Consider the following 20988-nt stretch of genomic DNA (forward strand, 5'->3'; position numbering starts at 1 on the left):
TCTTTTGCTTTCTTTTATCTTTTTGAAAGATTCATTTACTAATGAGCTAGAGAGAGAACCAGAGTATCTCTCTGGCACATGTGATGCCAGGGATTGAATTTGGGACCTTATACTTAAGAGTCCAACACTTTGGGAGTCAGGCAGTAACGCAGTGGGTTAAGCGCAGGTGGCGCAAAGACCAGTGTAAAGATCCTGGTTCGAGCCCCCGGCTCCCCACCTGCAGGGGAGTTGCTTCACAACTCTTTCTTTCTCTCCCCCTCTCTGTCTTCCCCTCTTCTCTCCATTTCTCTCTGTTCTATCCAACAACAACGACATTAATAATAACTACAACAATAAAACAAGGGCAACAAAAGGGAATAAATATATTTTTTAATAATTTTATTTATTTATTAATGAGAAAGATAGGAGAAGAAAGAGAAAGAACCAGATATCACTCTGGTACATGTGCTGCTGGGGACTGAACTCGGGACCTCATGCTTGAGAACCCAGTGCTTTATCTACTGCGCTACCTCCCGGACCACAGAATAAATAAAAAATTTTTAAAAATCTAAAAAAAAAAAAAAAAAAAAAAAGAGTCCAACACTTTACCATTTGTGCTTCCTACCCTATTTTTCACCAGCTGTGAGGGCAACATTATATATCTATCTGATTTCTAATGAGAATAGTAGGTCTGGATTCATATTCTTACAATATCAAGCATAGATTGATAGTGTAAAATAATGTTGATTTTCTTTCTGATAAAAATATTGGCTTTACCTACTTGTGTTTCTTGATTGTTTCTTCTCTCTGACCCCTTACCCTGTTATATTGCTTCTGTGCTGCCAATGCCAATATGCCATGTTGTGCTGCCAGTGCCAATATGCCATGTTGTGCTGCTTCTGACGGAGATGTCAACCTCCCAACCTCTAAGCTGCCACCAAGTTGCAGATGCCGTGATGCCATCCTGACTTCCCTGGGCTGACAACCTCACCAGCATGTCCTGGAATCTCACCTGCCCAGAGCCCCGCCCCACTAGGAAAAGAGAAACAGGCTGGGGGTGTGGATCCACCTGCCAATGTCCGTGTCCAGCAGGGAAGCCGTTACAGAAGCCGGACCTCCCACCTTCCGCACCCCATAAAGATCTTTGGTCCACACTCCCAGAGAGATGAAGAATAGGGAAGCTTCCAATGGAGGGGATGGACTATGGAACTCTGGTGGTGGGAACTGGATGGAATTGTACCCTCGTTATCTTACAATCTTGTAAGTCAATATTAAGTCACTAATAAAACAATTAAAAAAAAGAATCTTGGTTTTATGTATAATCCCTTAGAAGGTATAGTATACTAGTTAATCAAGAAAATATCGCCTGGTGATTATATTAAAGTATGTTAAGAAAATTACGTTATTCTATCTTAAAAATTGTGAAGTATGCTATTATATGCAGGTAAAATAAACTTAGTCAGGTAATCAACAGATGTCTACAGTTAAACTATGCTTTAGGGTTTGGGGAAACAGCATAATGGTTATACAGAAAGATTTTCATGTCTGAGGCTTTAAGGTCCCAGGCTCAGTTCCCACTACCACCTTAAGCCAGAGCTAATCAGTGCTCTGGTCTTAATCTCTCTCTCTCATTCAAATACATCTTTTTAAAACAATTATTTAATAACAATTTTTTATATTTATTTTCCTTTTTGTTTTTGTAGTTATTGTTATGTCGTTGTTGGATAGGACAGAGAGAAATGGAGAGAGGAGGGGAAGACAGAGAGGGGGAGAGCAAGATAGACACCTGCAGACCTGCTTCATCGCCTGTGAAGCAACTCCCCTATAGGTGGGGAACTGGGGGCTCGAACCGAGATCCTTACACCAGTCCTTGCCCTTCGCACCACGTGCACTTAACCCACTGTGCTAACACCTGACTCCCTAATAACAAAAATTTAAAATAAAATATACTTTGTTCCTTAGCATATCTTGAATGCCTATTGACTGTAGGATTTGGTTTTTTTTTTTTTTTTTTTTGGTTTGAGTACCTTTTTTTAAAAATTTTTATTTATAAAAAGGAAACACTGACAAAACCATAGGATAAGGGGTAACTCCACACAATTCCCACCACCAGTTTTTAAGTGGGAGTTTGCTACGATCTGAGCACGAATTAAGGCAAGTTCACTGTTCTAAACTGTTTCTTTTCACCCCTGTCACAGGCAGTCTTGTTCACCACCTTCTGATATCTTCATGCTGAGTTCTAACTGCTTTAAATATTGATTGAATGGGGGTCAGGCGGGAGCGCAGTGGGTTAAGTGCATGTGGCGCAAAGCTCAAGGACCCGTAAGGATCCTGGTTCAGCCCCCGGCTCCCCAACTGCAGGGGAGTCTCTTCACAAGTGATGAAGCAGGTCTGCAGGTGTCTGTCTTTCTCTCCCCCTCTCTGTCTTCCCCTCCTCTCTCCATTTCTCTCTGTCCTATCCAACAACAACATCAATAACAAGTGATGAAGCAGGTCTGCAGGTGTCTGTCTTTCTCTCCCCCCTCTGTCTTCCCCTCCTCCCTCCATTTCTCTCTATCCTATCCAACAACAATAACAATAATAATAACCACAACAACCCTAAAACATCAAGGGCAACAAAATGGAAAAAAAAAAATAGCCTCTAGGAGTAGTGGATTTGTGGTGCAGGTACCAAGGATCTCTGGAGGCAAAAAAACCCCCTTATTTTCTGAGCGTGATGTCTAAAAGGGAATTTTACACATGTTGTTCAGCTCTTTCATTAATAGCGATTATGTGTGGGAAGATCTATCTTTTCAACAAACAGAACATTTAGGAGGAAAACAAACACCCAGACTGAAAGGTCTGAATTAGAATCTTGGCACTACTAGTTTGTAAGCTTATAAACTTTGATGTTCCATACAAGTTGTATGGCTCAGTTGAGTCATTGAGTCTTATTTACCTCATTTGTGAATTAGCGTTTTGTGTTTCTACCAACTAAGCAGAAAAGACAGGTGTTGGAGGAGTCATTGTGACTGGCCGGTAGAGGAAAAGCAGTCTGCTTGTAGGCCATAGGCATTCTGTCCTAAATCGCTGTTTCAAATAGTTCAGTTAATTTTATTTTTAATTTTTATTTATAAAAGGAAGCACTGACAAAAACCATAGTATAAGAGGGGTACAATTCCACACAATTCCCACCACCAGAACTCCGTACCCCATCCTCTCCCTTAATAGCTTTCCCACTCTCTATCCCTCTGGGAGTATGGACCCAGGGTCATTGTGGGATGCAGAAGGTGGAAGGTCTGGCTTCTGTAATTGCTTCCCCGCTGAACATGGTGTTGACAGGTGGACCCATCCTCCCAGCCTGTCTCTCTCTTTCCCTAGTGGGGCAGGGCTCTGGGGAAGCGGAGCTCCAGGGCACATGGGTGGGGTTGTCTGTCCAGGGAAGTCGGGTTGGCATCATGGTAGCATCTGGAACCTGGTGGCTGAAAGAAAACTGAGTTAACATCTAAAGCCAAACAAATTGTTGACTAATCATGAACCTAAAGGCTGGAGTTGTCACTAGGGCTGGATACGAGTACTAGGAATCCACTGCTCCTAATGGATATTTTTCTCTCTCTCCGTTTTATTTGACAAGATTAAGAGAAATTGAGAAAGGAGGGATAAAGAGAGACACCTGCAGACCTGCTTCACCACTGGTAAAGTGTCCCCCTGCAGGTGAGGAGCAGCGAGGTACTCAGACCCGGGTCCTTGCACATGGTAACGTGCTCTTAGCCAAGTGTGCCACCGCCCGGTCCCCAATAATTCGGTTTTTTGAAATTAAAAGTATCTTATTTATTAGTTATAGAGAAAAGAGATAGAATCCGAGCTTCACAATGGCACATGTGATGCTGTGGGTAGGATCTGGGAACTAATTATGTCCACTGCTCTAGCAGCAATGCCAAATATGGGTTGACTTTCCTGAAAGTGTTTGCTTTCTGCCTTTTCACCCTTAAGCTATGTTTAACATACTGGAAGCACCACCAATTGATAGGAGGGAAATGGGAGGGCGGGAATGTTCCTGACATGGGATTTTCAATTTCCTTTAGATTGGGAGAGTGAAGAATAGAGAGGAAAGCGGAGGGGAGAGGGGAGGGGAGAGGGGAGGGGAGGGGAGGGGAGGGGAGGGGAGGGGAGGGGAGAGGAGAGGAGGAGGGGAAGGGAGGGGAGAGGATAGGAGGAGGGGAGGACAGTTGAAAGTCTAATCTTTGTCATTCTCAGCAATTATTTTGACGTGGCAAGTTTTGAAGTTACTATCTGCCACCACCAGGTGGCAGACTAGGCCCACACACTCCTGAGCTTGGCCCTCCATCTTTTGTGCAGCTGTGGTACAGGTAGGGCCACGTGTCCACAGGCGTCCCAGCATGCGGACTCCCTGGGATACTATGTGGCTAGGCGGTTACAGACTGGATGGACTGCCCGACTGACTGCATCCTGTTTCCTCTGAGCTGCCTTCGTCAAGGAATAGCTAATGTCCTTAGCCCTGCGTTGCGACAAAAACACAGCCAGAAAGAGAAGACTAATGAAGACGCAAGTGAGGAAAATGTCCACATTTGGTCCTTTGAGGAGCTGCCAGCCCCTTGTGTCTGAGATGGACTTTACTTTTCTGCTATTTTCTCCTGCCTTTGTGTTAATTTTGTAATCAGCTCTCTTATCTCTGTTCACAGAAACAGCTAAGTGACTTGGTTAAGGCTTTTTTAAAAAAAATCATTTATTGATTCATGAGAAATGATAGGAGAGAACCAGATGTCACTCTGGTACATGTGCTGCCGGGGACTGAACTCAGGACCTCATGCTTGAGAATCAAATGCTTTATCCACTACGCCACCTCCCGGATCACTTTCGTCTTTTTTCCTTCCTCCAGGGTTATTGCTGGGGCTCGGTGCCTGCACTATGAATCCTGCTCCTGGAGGCCATTTCCCCCATTTTGCTGCCCTTGTTGTTGCCATTGCTGTTGTTGTTGTTGTTGGATAGGACAGAGAGAAGTGGAGAGAGGAGGGGAAGACAGAGGGGGAGAGAAAGACAGACACCTGCAGACCTGCTTCACCATTGACTCCCCTGCAGGTGGGGAGCCGGGGGCTCGAACCGGGATCCTTGTGCAGGTCCTTGTGCTTCGTGCCATGTGTGCTTAACCCGCTGCGCTACCGCCTGGGCTTCTGATTAAGTCTTTTGAACTAAGTCACGATTCCTGGAGTCCTCCCTCCTTTCTGCAAGTAAGACGTCAACAACCACCCGCAGACAGGAGCTGGTGAGTCTACTGTCTTGCCTCTGTCTAGTTTGCAAACATGACCTTTCACGCCTACATGTACCTTCGAGTGGTCAGCCACTGTGAATTGCTGCTGGAACAGATAAGAGTCTCCACCCATTACGCATGCCTTAGAGCCATCAGAAGAATGGGTTTGGGGGAACTACTTCACGATGCGATTCTGCCTTTCCAGAAGCCATTTTAGAGAAAAGCCTGGTGCTTTGGTTGTGTAGTAGTGAGCATAGCTCCCTTCCAAAAGGCTTGAATGTAGAATCACCAGCATAAATATTACTATTTATAAATTTATTTATTGGATAGAGGCAGCCAGAAATTGAGAGGGAAGGGGGTGATAGAGAGGGAGAGAGACAGAGAGACACCTACAACACTTCTTTACCACTCAAAAAAATTTCCCTCTGCAGGTAGGGACCAGGCGCTCAAACCCGGGTTCTTGAGCATTGTAACATATGCACTCAACCAGGTGCATCACTGCCTAGCCCCATGACAAATGGAGTTTGCAGCTTTAAAATAAGTTTTATTCCTGGTGCATGGCTATGTGTTAGAAGTGCTATAAAATGTTAGTCAAGACCTAGAGCTTGGGGGGTATTGGTTTCTCTGTCAGTTTGACTGTACGGCCAAATCCAGTCAAGGTTCTAAACCCCAATTGCTGTCTGTCAGAACCAAACCATTTTTTTAAAACCATTTTTCTGTCTGATTGTTAAAAATATTTAATTAGAATTTATTTATCATTTTTAATATTTTTTAATGAGAGAGAGCCAGAGAGAATGAGAGTAGGGATGGGGTATGAGTGGGGAGAGAAATACCAGAGCCCTGCTCAGCTCTGGTCATGGTGTGCTGGGGACTGAACCTGGCAGCTCAGAGCCTCAGGCAGGAAGGTCTTCTCACAACCACCATGCTGTCTCCTCAGCCCCATCTGTTTTTGAGAGAGACTATAACTTTGCTCAGATCTGGCATGGGGCAGGGCTGGGAGTCGAACCCTACCCCCACCTCTCCATTACCCTCCCCCTCACCTCAGCATGAAAGTCCGTCTCCAATTCAGAGGTGTCTTCTAGGCCCCAGAACCAAATCTTTTTAATTTTTTAGTGATTTACCAAATTACAAAGATAACAAGGGTTACCTCTTGTTATCTCTTGTTATGTTTGTAACAATCCCACTCTGTTCCCACCGCCAGAGTTCTGTGTCCCCATTCCCTCCACTGGAAACTGCAGTGGGTCTCCCGAGGTCACAGATAGCGGGTTGACTATTATTTCTGTAACTGCCTTTCTGTCTATCTATATCCATTTCCCCCATTTCCCCCCCTATGCTCCTACCTTCTCTTCCTTTCTAAGTCGCACCTACACCTATTACTACTTTCAAATATCCTTCCTTTTTTCCTCTTCTCTCTCAGGGTCCTGATGGACTTGGAGTTCATAGCCCTCTGGTCATCTTCCTCGAACATGTCTCCTTCTCTGGGAGTATGGATCATAATTCTTTTTTGGGTGCAGAAAGTGGGAGTTCTGGCTTCTGTAATGGCTTCTCTGCTGAACATGAGCGTTGGCAGGTGGATCCACACCCCTAGCTGGTTTCTATCTTTCCCTAGTGGGGCAGGGCTCTGGAGAGGGGAGGTTCTGGGACACATGGGTGAGGTTGTCTGCCCATGGAGTTCAGGATGGCATCATAGTCAGGACCAAATTTTTGACTGCAATTTCTTGGCAGGTGTGAGAGCATGTTTCAGTGGAGTGAATGCATTTGCCTGGGGGGGGGGGTGGCTATCAAGAGAGGACTGAGAATTTGGAGGGTGGAAGGAGGCTGGGAAGGAGCCTAATGGAGACCTGATCTGGGAGGGGACTTGAACTGCTGAGATTTGAGAGGCCGCCTGCAGGGGGCTCTTCAGCATGGTGGTCTAGCAGGTCAGCAGCAAGTTCAGTGGTGTTTGTGTGTGTGATGAGAGACTTGTGGACTAAAGAAGAATCCAGCCTCACTGTTGATCTAAGACGTCTTTCTTCCAGAAAACTGCTGGGCCAGTGAGTGTCGACACCTGGTGGTAGCAAAATAATTAGGCCAGTCCAGTAGTTTTGCTGTGAAGATCCCATGTACAGAGACCAGCTCCTTTTTGTCATGTTGTGAGTTGCTGGAAGAAAGAAGCAGAGAAAAGCGACATAGTCTGGCCTTCGCTTATGCAGGAGCACACTACGCCTCAGGATAAAAGAAATTGTGTGTGTGTGTGTGTGTGTGTGTGTGTGTCCTCCAAATCTACTTTGGACGTGGGTCCCTGCTGTCTCTGACTGCCAGTGGGAGCTATTCCTCTCTCTCTCTCTCTCTCTCCCTCCCTCCCTCCCTCCAGGATTAACGCTGGGGTTTGGTGCCTGCACTACAAATCCACTGCCATTTTATTGGACAGGACAGAGTGAAATCGAGAGAGGAAGGGAAGACAGAGAGAGGGGGAGAAAGACAGACACCTGCAGACCTGCTTCACCGCTTGTGAAGCGATGCCCCCCCCTGCAGGTGGGGAGCTAGAGGCTCAAACCCAGGTCCTTGTGTGGGTCTTTGCACTTAGTATTGTAGGTGCTTAACTGGGTGCACCACTGCCTGGTCCAAGCTGCTCAGCTCTCAACCAGCTATTTGTAGGGAGATACTTCCTTTCATATTCAGTAGTTTTTGGGAGAGGAATTCTTGTGCTCTGCTTGGCACAGCACTTAACTTCCCCGTAGTCTATTCTCTCTGGACGCAGATGTACTTAAGGTCTAGGGTCGCTGGGTAGAGGCGCCGTCAAGACCAAACTGATTGCCGTTGTCACTTAGGTTTCGTGCTGACTCTGCTTCCCTCATCATTTATAGGGCACCTACTTTTCCTCCCAGTGTCTTGGCCAGCCTGGCTCTATACCCGAGCCCGAACTATAAATTGCAGTAAAACTGTTCCACATAGCTCCTCACTTCACACATCAAGCCAAGAATGTGATTAGGCCAGTGCTATGCCTTCCACATCAATTCAATGACAAAGGAGGTCTTTCTTTCTTTCTTTCTTTCTTTCTTTCTTTCTTTCTTTCTTTCTTTCTTTCTTTCTCTCCTTTGTTAGCTCCAGCTTTTTTTATTTATTAGTGATCTAATAATGGTTAATAAGATTGTAAGATAACAGGGGTGCAATCCCGTACAGTTCCTACCACCAGAGTTCCGTGTCCCCTCCATTGGAAGCTTCCCTATTCTTTATCCCTCTGGGAGTATGAACCAAAATTTGTTTGGGGTTCAGAAGGTGGAAGGTCTGGCTTCTGTAGTTGCTTCTTCTCTGGACATGGGTGTTGGCAGGCTGATGTGTACCCTCAGCCTGTTTCTGTCTTTCCCTAGTGGGGCAGGACTCTGGGGAGGTGAGGTTCCTTATTTTATTTTATTTATCTTCATAGACTTGAAACTGGAGTTCACGTAGAAATGTTTCCAGATACTAGCTCTTTTCCACTTTGTTTTCTTGGAGGCCCAGAATGAGAGTGCGTTCTCTAGAGAGAAGACAAGGAACCTCGGCAGAAAAGATTGCTGAAGAGGAGAGGAGATGGCTGAAGAGGAGAGGTGATTGCTGAAGAGGAGAGGAGGTGGCTGAAGAGGAGAGGAGGTGGCTGAAGAGGAGAGGTGGGGAACAGCTGAAAGCTTCTTGCCTAGATTCCATCTCTTTGAGATGATTTCACTTCAGATTATCCCTGCAAGTTCTCTTTCTGCCCACTGCCACCATGTGGTAGAAATAACGAGGCCTTTAAAAGGCAGACTGACATCTATGGCAGACAGCAGGAGACCCTATGAGACAGAGGATGGACAAAAAGCCTTAATGTGTAACCAAGGCAACAGGACCCAACAGGCTCATCTGGGGTTGACTTAACAAGAGGAAGGTGGATAGAGTCAGAGCGCTAGGTAAAATAGAGTGTTTAGTTACAAAATGCAGGCATTCCACTTTGTAGTCGTTCATTTGCCCTCAGAGGGATGAAAATCAAAGAATTAAACATTGAGGCAATTGGACTGGGAGACAGCTCGCTCAGTAGAGTGGACATTTATCACGAGGAGAATCCCAGGTTTGAACTTCTGATACCACATGGGAGCCCCATGCATCATCGGTGGGGCAGTGCTATAGTGCTATGTCCTCTCTCTGTCTCTGTCTCTGAGGTTAACAGGAAAAATAAATTCCCTAGGTGAGGTGCAATTGTACATGTGCAAAGCCTGGGTGGACAAAAAGAGCAATTAGGAAAGGCAGGGCAGGGGAGAGAAGGGGAGCAGGTGAGAGGAATTGGGCAGGGCAGGGGAGAGAAGGGAGGAGGTGAGAGGAACTGGGCAGGGCAGGGGAGAGAAGGGAGGAGGTGAGAGGAACTGGGCAGGGCAGGGGAGAGAAGGGAGGAGGTGAGAGGAATTGGGAAGGGCAGGGGAGAGAAGGGAGGAGGTGAGAGGAATTGGGAAGGGCAGGGGAGAGAAGGGAGGAGGTGAGAGGAAGAGACAGGAAGAAGCAAGCCAGTATGATCCTTTCTTTGAAGATATGACAAAAGCTGATTAAAAGACTAGATCCCAATGGTTCTCTATGATTTCTATGGATTTCTAGAGGAATTCTTGATCTTTTGGACCTGATTGGCCCCACAATTCTATTTTCACAGAAAGCATCAGTTTATAAGCCATTTCTATAACCTGGTCACCAGCAAACCTAAATTAGAATTCTCTTTATATATGTCGTCTTATTGTATTCCTTTAAAATCCTTATTTTTATTTATTTATTTATTTATTTATTTATTTATTTATTTTTGCCTCCAGGATTATTGCTGGGTTCGGTGCCTGCACTATGAATCCACCACTCCTGGAGGCCATTTTTTCCCCTTTGTTGCCCTTGTTGTTTATTGTTGTTGTGGTTATTATTATTGTTTGTATTGCTGTCATTGTTATTGGATAGGACAGAGAGCAATCAAGAGAGGAGGGAAGACAGAGAGAGGGAGAGAAAGACAGACACCTGCAGACCTGCTTCAACGCTTGTGAAGCGACTCCCCTGCAGGTGGGGAGCTGGGGACTCGAACTGGGATCCTTACGCCGGTCCCTGCGCTTCTCACCATGTGCGCTTAACCCACTGCGCTATTGCCTGACTCCATAAAATTATTTTTTTATTATCTTTATTTATTTATTGGATAGAGATAGCCAGAAATCAAAGGGGAAGAGGGTGATAGGGAGAGAGACAGAGAGACACCTGCAGCCCTGCTTCACCAAGCTTTCCCCCTGCGGGACAGGGGCTCAAATCTGGGTCCTTGCATATTGTAACATGTGCACTCAGCCAGGTGCACCACCATCTGGCCCCCATTTAAAAATTCTTTATTTTAATTAAAAAAATTTTTTTTGCTTCCAGGGTTATTGCTGGGGGTTCAGTGCCTGCACTACGAATCCATTGCTCCTGGAGGCTATTTTTTCACTTTTGTCGCCCTTGTCGTTTTATCATTGTTGTGGTTATTATTATTGTTGTTGTTACTGATGTGGTTGTTGTTGGATAGGACAGAGAGAAATGGAGAGAGGAGGGGAAGACAGAGAGGGGGAGAGAAAGACAGACACCTGGAGACCTGCTTCACCTCCTGTGAAGCGACTCCCCTGCAGGTGGGGAGCCGGGGGGATCCTTACTCTGGTCCTTGTGCTTTGTGCCACCTGCGCTTAACCCGCTGTGCCACCACCAGCCCCCCACCCCCAAATTATTTATTTTAATGAGGGACATACCGAGAGGAAGATACGGGGGCAGGGGGAAGATGAGAGCACTGCTCAGCTCTGGTTTATGGTGGTACTGGGGATTAAACCTGGGGCCTCAGAGCCTCAGGCATGAAAGTCTTTTACAGAACCATTATGTTATCTTGCCAGCCACATATTCTTTTTTTTTTTTTAACTGAGGATATATTGTTTTATAAGACTGTTGTTACAGGGGTGCATCCCCCCCCCCCTTCTTTTGTTCCAGAGCACTGCTCAGCTCTGGTTTATGGTGGAGTTGGGACTGAACCTGGGAACTTTGGTGCCTTAGAGATGAAAGACTTTTTGCATAACCATTAGGCTATCTCTCCAGCCCTTAAGGGATACAATTTCACATTTTCCCAAAATATGTTCACTACACTTCAGCCAACACCAAAGTGCCTTCTCTCTTCATCATAGGTCATTGGGTTCCCTATCATCTAATAATTTCTCTCTCTCTCTCTCTCTCTCTCTCTCTCTCCCTCTCCTTAGTGTCCTCTGATCTACAGACGTGGGCCAAGGGTTTATCAGTGTTTCATCCTGTATCTTTTTCCTCGCTATCTTTCTTTCTTCTTTTTTTTTTTTAATTACTTTTATGTATTTTGTCAGAGTACTGCTCAGCTCTGGCTTTTAGTGATGATAGGATTTTCACTCATAAGTGGAATACAGAGAACTGAAACATGTGAGCTTGAAAGAAGAAATAAATGCAATCAATGCATAACTATGACTTTGGAAGAACTATAGTGGTTACTGTTGGTGGGGCAGGGGTGGTTTTGCACAGAAATTTGGTGGTGGGAGTGGTAATGAATTATACCCCTATGATCTTATAATGTGTGAATCACTGTTAAATCATTCATGCTTTATTTAGACAGGCCAGAGACCCCCTCTGGCAAATGCAGTTCCAGGTATTGGATCCAGCACCTCATCTTATAAGCTCAGTGCTGTGTACCACATCATTCCCTGGCTACTCTCTGATTCTTTTGATTCTGGTTTGTCAACAGTTGTTATTGTGATGGGTGCTGAATTTAATTTTTAATGTTTGATTTATTTTATTTTAGAGAGAGAGAGACCAGAGCACTGCTCAGCTCTGGCAGATGGTGGTGCTGAGGATTGAATCTGGGACCTCAGTGCCTCGAGCATGAAAATCTTTTGCAAAGCCATTATGCTGTCTCCCCAGCCCAGATTATTGGATTTATCGAGATAACTATCCCATATTTCTCTATTGAAATGTACATGTGCTGAATTACATATGCTATTTTTCTTTAATTTTTTAAAAAGATTTATTTATCAATGAAAGAGATGAGGGAGGTACAGGGAGGGAGGGAACAAACTAGAGCATTGCTCTGGTCCACGCAATACCAGGGATCAAACTTGAGAGTCCAAAGTTTCTTACACTGACCCACCTCCTGGGCCACCATAAAGTAATTTTTTAATTTATTTATTTCCAAAATAAAATATATCAAAAAGACCATAGGATAAGAAGGTTACAATTCCCACGACCAGAACTCCGTATCCCATCCCCTCCCCTGATAGCTTTCCTATTCTCTATCCCTCTGGGAGCATGGACCCAGGGTCATTGTGGGATGCAGAAGGTGGAAGGTCTGGCTTCTGTAACTGCTTCCCCGCTGAACATGGGTGTTGGCAGGTTGATCCATACCCCCAACCTGTTTCTGTCTCTTCCTAGTGGTAAGCACTATAATAATATATAATAAAGTAATTTTCATTTTTAGTATTTATTTATTTATTTTCCCTTTTGTTGCCCTTGCTTTTTATTGTTGTTGTAGTTATTATTGTTGTTGTTATTGATGTCATCGTTATTAGGTAGGACAGAGAGAAATGGAGGGAGGAGGGAAAGAGAGAAGGGGAGAGAAAGACAGACACCTGCAGACCTGCTTCACTGCCTGTGAAGTGACTCCCCTGCAGGTGGGGAGCCGGGGGCTCGAACCGGTCCTTGCTTCATGCCACGTGTGCTTACCCTGCTGTGCTACCGCCCGACTCCCATAAAGTAATTTTCTGATGTAGTCTATTCTCTGTTCTTGGTGCAAATCCAGCTTAGTTAATGTGGCAGACATTGCTGGTGTCCCAGCCAGGTCCCTCTGAGGCTTTTGACCAGTTTCTTGTGTTCCTCCTCTAGCTGTTTGCTACCAGCTCACACCTGCAGCATTTCAGGAGACTGACTTAGCCCTGCTCTGTTGAAATCACCTCACAATAAGCACTTATGCCTCGCAGTAATCGGAGATCTATATGAGATGCCGAGTGAGGTCCGTAGGAAGCGCCAGTGAGACAGCTGCAGCCATTGGTTACTACCTGGCTGAGTTAGTGAACTCGTGACTGGTGGAGTCACTATGGCAGAGAAGACTGTGCACAGGCACAAAGACATGGTGGCCCTCACTGGCACAGGTGCTGTCACCCTACCTGCCACCAACAGAGACTAACACTGAGCTTTTGACCGTGCATGCATCTCCAAGGAGACCCACTGGCCCCTTAGTGGCATTTGATTACATGAGACCTTTTCATCCTGGGAACGGAAACAGTTTATTTTGACTAAGAGTGACATGTCTTCTAAACAGAGACTTTTACCTTTCTTCCCTGCACTGGGTAGTCAGCACCGTGACTCAGGGCTGACAGGGTATTTGATTCATTAGGATTGCTCATGTAGCATCACTTTAGACTAAGGGACTCTTATTTATTTATTTTTTTTATTGCTGGGGCTCAGTGCCTGCACCATGAATCCACTGCTTCTGGAGGCCATTTTTCCCCCCCTTTTGTTGCCCTGTTGTTGTAGCCTTGTTGTGGTTATTATTGTTATTGTTGATGTCATTTGTTGTTGGATAGGACAGAGAGAAACGGAGAGAGGAGGGGAAGACAGAGAGAGGGAGAGAAAGACGGACACCTGCAGACCTGCTTCACCACCAGTGAAGCGACTCCCCTGCAGGTGGGGAGCCGGGGACTCAAACCGGGATCCTTATGCCGGTCCTTGCGCTTGGCACCATGTACGCTTACCCCACTGTGCTACCGTCCGACCCCCAGGCACTCATTTTTTTTTAAATATTACTAGTGATTTAATAATGATGAACAAGATTGTAAAATAAAAGGAGTACAATCCCATACAATTCCCACCAAGAGTTCCGTGTCCCATCCCCTCCATTGGAAGCTTCCCTATTGTTTATCTCTGGGATCATGCATCAAAATTCTTTCTGGGCTGCAGAAGGTGGGAGTTCTGGCTTTTTTCATTGCTTCTCCTCTGGACATGGGTGTTGGCAGGTGGATCCACACCCCCAGCCTATTTCTGTCTTTCTCTAGTGGGGCAGGGATCTGGGGAGGGGAGGTTCTGGGTCACATTGGTGAGGTCGTCTGCCCAGGGAAGTCAGTCTGCAGTTTGGTGGCTGAAAGGCAGTAAGATATAAAGCAGGACAAATTGTTCAATAAACAGGAACCCAAAGGTAAGAATATTGCAGATGAAACTAGGGGTCTTCAGGTGGGAAGAAGCTAGGAAGTCTATTTTAGGTCTGTTCCAAGGCGAGGGACTCAACTTATGAAAAAAGAAATTGGCAGTTGGCACATGCCTGTGTGTGAGCCATTGGTCTGATTGTAAACCTTCATCATCACTGCCAGCCAAATAGAGCTACAGAGTGAATTCTAAGAGCAGCTGAAGCGGCAGTTTGGAGATGATCTGCAAATACAGAGCATTAACTTTCAGGATGTCTATACTTATATATTAAAGCAGAGGTTGGTAAACTATGATTCACAGATCAATTACAGCTCATTACCATTTTGCAAAAAAAAATGTTATTGGAACACAACTATACCAGTGATCTACATATTGTCAATGACTTCTATCATGCTCCATCAATGGAGCTGTCAGAGACTGTGTGTTCACACAGTCTAAAGCAAAAAGTTTGACTTTAATCAGTGATTATTGTAAGGTTCTTTGTTATTGCTAGGAACCAAGGAGCAAGAAGAAATATAGTCCTATTTAGCAACCCCCATGGCAAAATTTAGATTAAAGTTTCTAAAACTTTAGGCTCTATTTTTTTCTTTCTTTTTCTTTAATCTTTCTCTTTTTTTTTTTAAATTTATTTATAAAATGGAAGCACTGACAAGACCAGAGGATAAGAAGGGTACAAATTGTCTCCCATCCCCTCCCCTGACAGCTTTCCTTTTCTTTAACTCCTTGGGAGCATGGACCCAGAGTCACCATGGGATACAGAAGGTGGGAGGTCTGGCTTCTGTAGTTGCTTCTCCACTGAACATGGGCGTTGACAGGTGGATCCGTCCTCCCAGCCTGTCTCTCTCTTTCCCTAGTGGGGCGGGGCTCTGGGGAGGCGGGGCTCCAGGACACACATTGGTGGGGCTCTTTAAGAACTATTAATCCTACCTTCTGGAAAGAGGATACTTATGCGGCTTGACACATTAAGAGTTCTACTAAACCTCTGGCTGCCCTCAGTCATTTTAGACCATTTCACCATGGGACCATCAAGAAATGGAGCTGCTGGGCCTGAAGGAGTAACTGACACTGATCCTCATGCTGAAGTTAGCCTGCTGCTGAGTGCTGGCTGAGGCTTGAGAAGAAAACAGAATGGGTGGCAGCGACAATGATCAGTATCAGTTCGGACTTCAGGACCAATTGAATCATGAAAGTCAGAGTTTTGTCCTATCTTTTTTTTTAAATATATTTATTTATTCCCTTTTGTTGCCCTTGTTTTATTGTTGTAGTTATTATTGTTGTTGTCGTTGTTGGATAGGACAGAGAGAAATGGAGAGAAGAGGGGAAGACAGAGAGGGGGAGAGAAAGACAGACACCTGCAGACCTGCTTTACCGCCTGTGAAGCGACTCCCCTGCAGGTGGGGAGCCGGGGGGCTTGAACCGGGATCCTTAATTGGGTCCTCGAGTTTTGTGCCACGTGTGCTTAACCGCTGCGCTACCACCCAGATTCCTGTCCTATCAGTCTTCTTAGAAAGAAAAGTTACAAAAGAATGTCACGGGCCTTAATGCACAAAGCAGGTGAATGTGAGTGCTACGGGGTGGAGCAGAGCAGACATGCAGACTGCTGGTTCAGATCACAGGGCCACTTTCCACTGTGCTTTGTGTCCGTTCTCCACCAGCAGTCACCTGTGATGCTGCTGATAGTTCTCGCCTGCCGCATTTTCAGGAGCCTCACCTGGCAGATTGGAACTGTAGTTTATCCTGGTTTTTTTTTTTTTTCTCCCTAATGTCTAAAGTTGAAATTCTTATTTTATTAATTTGGGGGTTTTGGGGTGCTTACTTAGGACTTTATAGCTCCACCGCCTGTGAAGCGACTCCCCTGCAGGTGGGGAGCCGGGGGCTCGAACCGGGATTCTTATGCCGGTCCTTGCGCTTGGCACCACCTGCGCTTAACCCGCTGCGCTACCGCCCGACCCCCTAATTATGACATTTTTTATGGCCATTTATAATGGGGTCAAGTCCCCAAAAACTCTCTAATGGTTGTGTCAGAGGACACCTTACCTTTGTTATCATATATGCACTTTATGTTTTGGAGTCTTGTACCCAGATCTTTAACTCACTTAGAATGCGTTTTGTTTTATATTTGAAGTTAGAGAGTAATCTCGTTTCATTCTTTTGCATGTAACCAGTTTTTTTTAAAACATCATTTGTTGGTAAGATTAATTTTTTTCTTTTTAAAAAATATTTTATTTATATATTAATGAGAAAGATAGGAGGAGAGAGAGAAAGAACCAGACATCACTCTAGCACATATACTGCCGGGGTTGAACTCAGGACCTCATGCTTGAGAGTCCAGTGCTTTATCCACTGCACCATCTCCTGGACCACACAAGATTAATTTTTTCCATCCTATTTCCAGTATACAGTATTGGATCCTTTGCCATAGAGTAAATATAAATAAATGTGTGGGCATATTTCTGGGCTTTCAGTTTTGTTTCATTGACTCATGTGTCCATATTTATTCTGACACCATGCACCTTAATTATTGTCACTGTGAGTAATATGACGCTTCTTTTCCCCTCAGGATTACTTTTCACTGATTGCATAGGTCACAATTTAGTTTTGTATTCTGCTCGTTAATATTTTTCCTAATTGGAGAAAAGTTGATTTAAAGGTATGTAGTCTCTGGGGTATGGTTTCATATCTTCCTCCATTATGTGTCACGTATTAATAAAGTGCACCTCTCTCCACCACAGCTTATTGGACTCCCATGATATGCACATCTCCTGGGGTCCCTGGTTCCCCCTGATGATCTTCTCTAGAAAAGCCTTTGGTCCAGAGGGATTAAGTGGGCATAGGCATTCAAGAGCATCTGAGTTTGTGATGGTTCTTTCCTGGTATCTTCAATGGGTGCTATGTCAGCAGATCAAGTGGTGAGTACCACACTGAAGCTGAGTCTTGGACGTGCTCCTTACTGAATCCTGTTGCCTTATATGTGTGAACCTCCCTGGGTCTTGAGTTCAGTTGAAGTTAGAACCAAGAAAGACGTGGACTCTCTAAGGTATCAATAACTTCTAAAGTTGTGGGACTTCAAAATGTGTCATTCAGTAGGATTAACCTTATTCTTGTTCTGTAGAGATTTAGGGTACTGATTTATCTACGACCAACAGATGACTGGTGAGTGCTGAAATTGTTACTGCTTTTAGGGAGGGTGATTTTGAAAGACATTAAATTCCTTTAGAGATGTGAATTCAGATTTAGTGGGGTAGTCACCACTTGATCTGCTGGCATAGCAATTCATGGGGGGGGGGGGGAACTCCAGGAATGCCACTTATCATGGTGGCTATTAGCAAAATTCCAGTTAGCTCCACTTTTTCCCAGTCATTGGTTAGGCTGCTTGTGGCCTTGGGATGGCTATTTAACTTCTCCTTAATGTCCTCAACAGGAAAATGAGTTAGTAATTGTATCCATCTCAGAGTTGTATGAGGATGCCATGAAATGATAAACTGAAATCCATCAGCAAGGTGCCTGACCTGAGGAGGTGGATATCAGCTATTGGTCCCTCAGACTCTGCTTTAGGCAACATTGGTGTGACTACAGAAACGTCTTCCCATCCTTATATCGTGTCCCACAATCTGCACTAACATCTCTGCTAACGGTCTTACCATGTTCATACCACCGTGCCATGTTCACTGTAGACCCAGTGAATGTTACCCGTGGACTAGGGACATACAACTCCATTCTTAGGCTGCTCACTCCTCCGGCCTCCAGGACCAAGCCTGACTGATATAGCAGGAATTACAGGCATCAGGTTTAAGACTACTGTATATACTCTTCGCCTGAGTTAAGTCCCAAGCCCGAGTTGTGTTGCTCCATCAAAGGACCATCTCTCTTCCAGGCTCCAGGCTCTGAATAAGCAGTAATTTGGAAGGCTGTCCCCTCTTATTTTTAGCCTAAAAAAACCCCCAAACCAACATACCAGCACTCCTCCAAGCATCTCTTACAAGTTGTTGTTTGATTTGCATCGAGAAAATGAGAGGTTGAGTTCTGGACCACGAGAAGAAACAACAAAGCCATGGTGGTGGAGTGGGGTGGGGGGTGGGAAAGGGTTTTAATTTTCTCTCTCCTGCCAAACACCACACCCCTCAACTCCTCCCCTAGGCCTGGGTGGACCCTGCCTGGGTAATAGTCCTCTGCTATTTTTAAAACCCACAGATGTGTTTGGTGGAGACTTGGTTTGGGAATTGTAGGCGGCACCTCCAGAGGACAAGGGGGGAAAGCCAGTGCCGCCTGCCCGCCCTCCCCGCCTGCTGCCCGGGGCTCGCGACTCGGCAGAATCCAGGTCAGGACGCGCGTCTTGGAGCAGCCACTGGCCAGAGGCGCCGAGCGCCAGGCTCTAGCCACTGGGTGGGTAGCCAGGGGGTAGGGGTTCACACCTGGGGGGGGGTCTCTGGAGGTGAGGGAGGTGCAGGCACCCTTTCCGCGCTGCAGGTCTAGAGGCGATCTGAAAACGAGCTCCCCCCGTCCCCGGGCGCGCCTGGAGGAATCTATGCGGCTAGTCGCTGGGTGCACCCCACGCCTCCCAGCTGATAGGGTGACGCTCGGGCTGCAGGCTTGCAGATTGGCTTTTGGATTTGGCTCTCCGCTGCTGCAGCCGAATGGGCCGGGCGCTCGGCTCGCTCGCCAGGCAGCGGCTGTGCGCGTCCCCGGGCGCGGCGAGGCCGAGTCTGCTCCCGCGGCGGCGGCGGCGGCGGCGTGCGGGGCGGGAAGCCCGGGAAAGCCCTGGCCGCGCGCCTGCAAGCCCGGGCCCCTCGGAGCCGCCCGCGCGCCCTCCCGCCCCCAGCGCCGGGATCCCCCACCCTCCCGCGCCCGGGACACCCGGCCTCCCCGGTAGCCACCCGACCTCGCGCCCAGGCTTGAGGTTCTCCGGGGCTGGGCGGGTGGGGGGTTCCCCGCTTCTCAAGTCGGCGCCGAGCCGCCCCCCCCCCACCCCCGGGCCTGGCCCCAGCCCTCGAGGTCGGGGGGCTGCAGGCTGCGAGCCCGAGTCCCTGCAGGCGGCCGGCCGACTGACATGCCCGGGACGCGGCTGCGGCCAGGCGGCTGCCCGCGGGGGCGATGAGCCAGTGCGGCCCGTGAGGTGCTGGGCGGCGGGGGTCTGGCGCACCTCGCTCCCCTTCCCCCCAACTTGTCCGCTCGGCCTGGGAGACCGAGAGGAAGCGGTGAGTAGCGGCGGGAGCCTCCTGCCCTTCCCCCCCTCAGCGGGCCACAGAGAAGGAGGGGGGTGGGGGGAGGATTGGGGTTGTCCCCAAGAGGGCTCCTGCTTGCAACCAACAGTGCTAATTAAGTTATTTCTCAAGATCATCTACATGCAGTGCTTTCCTGTGGGCTGGATGCCAGAGGAAGTGTGTGTGTGTGTGTGTGTGCGCGCGCGCGCGTGCTGGGTGTATGTGTGTGTGCTGGGTGTATGTGTGGGGGGTGCCCCTCAAAGTGTATGCAGAATCTGCGGTGGGGCGTGAGGCTGCTGGAGGGTTTCTGCAGGGTATGGGGAGGGGGGTCGGGCAGTGCCGCAGGGGAGGGGGCGCGCAGAGAGGGGATCCTGGGCATGTGTGTGTCTGGTCCCGGGTTTGCTGGGCTGGTGGCGGCAGTGCGCCGAGGAGACCGGCTGTGCTGACATGCGTGCGTGTGTGCGCCCAGGCTCTGGGGGGCCAGGAGTTGTGCGCCCAGGCTCTGGGGGGCGGCGGGGCAGGCCGTGTGCGCCTAGACTCTGGGGGGGCCAGGAGGCGTGCGCCCAGGTTCTGGGGGACCAGGAGTTGTGCGGTCAGGCTATGGGGGGCAGGCCGTGTGCGCCCAAGCTCTGGGGGGCTGGGAGCCGTGTGCCCAGGTTGGGGGGGGGGACAGGCCGTGTGCGCCCAGGCTCTGGGGGGGCCGGGAGGCGTGTGCCCAGGTTGGGGGGGCAGGCCGTGTGCGCCCAGGCTCTGGGGGGCCGGGAGGCGTGTGCCCAGGTTGGGGGGGGGCAGGCCGTGTGCGCCCAGGCTCTGGGGGACCAGGAGGCGTGCACCCAGGTTCGGGGCGGGGGGCAGGCCGTGTGCGCCCAGGCTCTGGGGGGCCGGGAGGCGTGCACCCAGGTTCTTGGGGGTCAGGCGTTGTGCGCCCAGGCTCTGGGGGAGTCAGGAGGTGTGCGCCCAGGTTGGGGGGGGCAGGCCGTGTGCGCCCAGGCTCTGGGGGACCAAGAGGCATGCACCCAGGTTCTTGGGGGTCAGGCGTTGTGCGCCCAGGCTCTGGGGGAGTCAGGAGGTGTGCGCCCAGGCTCCGGGGGCCAGGCCGGGAGTGCGTTACTCACCCTGCGCGCACCCCCACCTCTGGCCTCCAGGGTCGCGGGTGTGGGAACTGCGGCCCCAGAGCCCCCCCCCCCCCCACCGCCTCCAAGGGCGCGGGGAAAACTAGGCTCCCTCTTGTCTTAGCTTCTCCAGGGGGCGGGCATGGTCTGGTCTGGCCCTAGGTGCAGAGAAGTATGTAACTTACCCCCTCCCTTCTCAGCACCCGGGCGTGTGTACACACACATGCACGCACACATGCACGCACACGCGCGCACACACACACACACACAC

General features: G+C 48.1%; 1 protein-coding gene and 2 long non-coding RNA genes across 9 annotated transcripts in view; 2 read left to right on the plus strand and 1 right to left on the minus strand.

The window, feature by feature from the left end:
* Nucleotides 1–12: 12 nt before the first annotated feature.
* Nucleotides 13–20988, minus strand: part of LOC132533504 (uncharacterized) — a 189343-nt gene continuing 168367 nt past the window's right edge. The window contains exon 2 of the long non-coding RNA XR_009545396.1: nucleotides 13–217. This is a non-coding gene — a long non-coding RNA (uncharacterized LOC132533504). The remainder of the gene's footprint in view (nucleotides 218–20988) is intronic.
* Nucleotides 4446–8281, plus strand: LOC132533374 (uncharacterized). Its single transcript, XR_009545244.1, has 3 exons — nucleotides 4446–4528; nucleotides 5097–5242; nucleotides 7246–8281. It is a non-coding gene; the product is annotated as an uncharacterized LOC132533374 (long non-coding RNA).
* SLC8A3 (solute carrier family 8 member A3) overlaps nucleotides 18637–20988 on the plus strand; it is a 162574-nt gene continuing 160222 nt past the window's right edge. For 4 of the 7 annotated variants that reach the window (XM_060175551.1, XM_060175555.1, XM_060175548.1 and 1 more), the window contains exon 1: nucleotides 19027–19599. In XM_060175551.1, coding sequence (XP_060031534.1) covers nucleotides 19039–19599 — 561 coding nt within the window. In that variant the 5' untranslated portion in view covers nucleotides 19027–19038. Of the gene's footprint in view, nucleotides 18788–19026; nucleotides 19600–20988 lie in introns of those variants that run through there. The other 3 variants (XM_060175547.1, XM_016193504.2, XM_060175552.1) reach the window with 2 other exon arrangements.

Source organism: Erinaceus europaeus, chromosome 16, assembly GCF_950295315.1.
Source record: "Erinaceus europaeus chromosome 16, mEriEur2.1, whole genome shotgun sequence".
Classification (NCBI taxonomy): Eukaryota; Metazoa; Chordata; class Mammalia; order Eulipotyphla; family Erinaceidae; genus Erinaceus; species Erinaceus europaeus.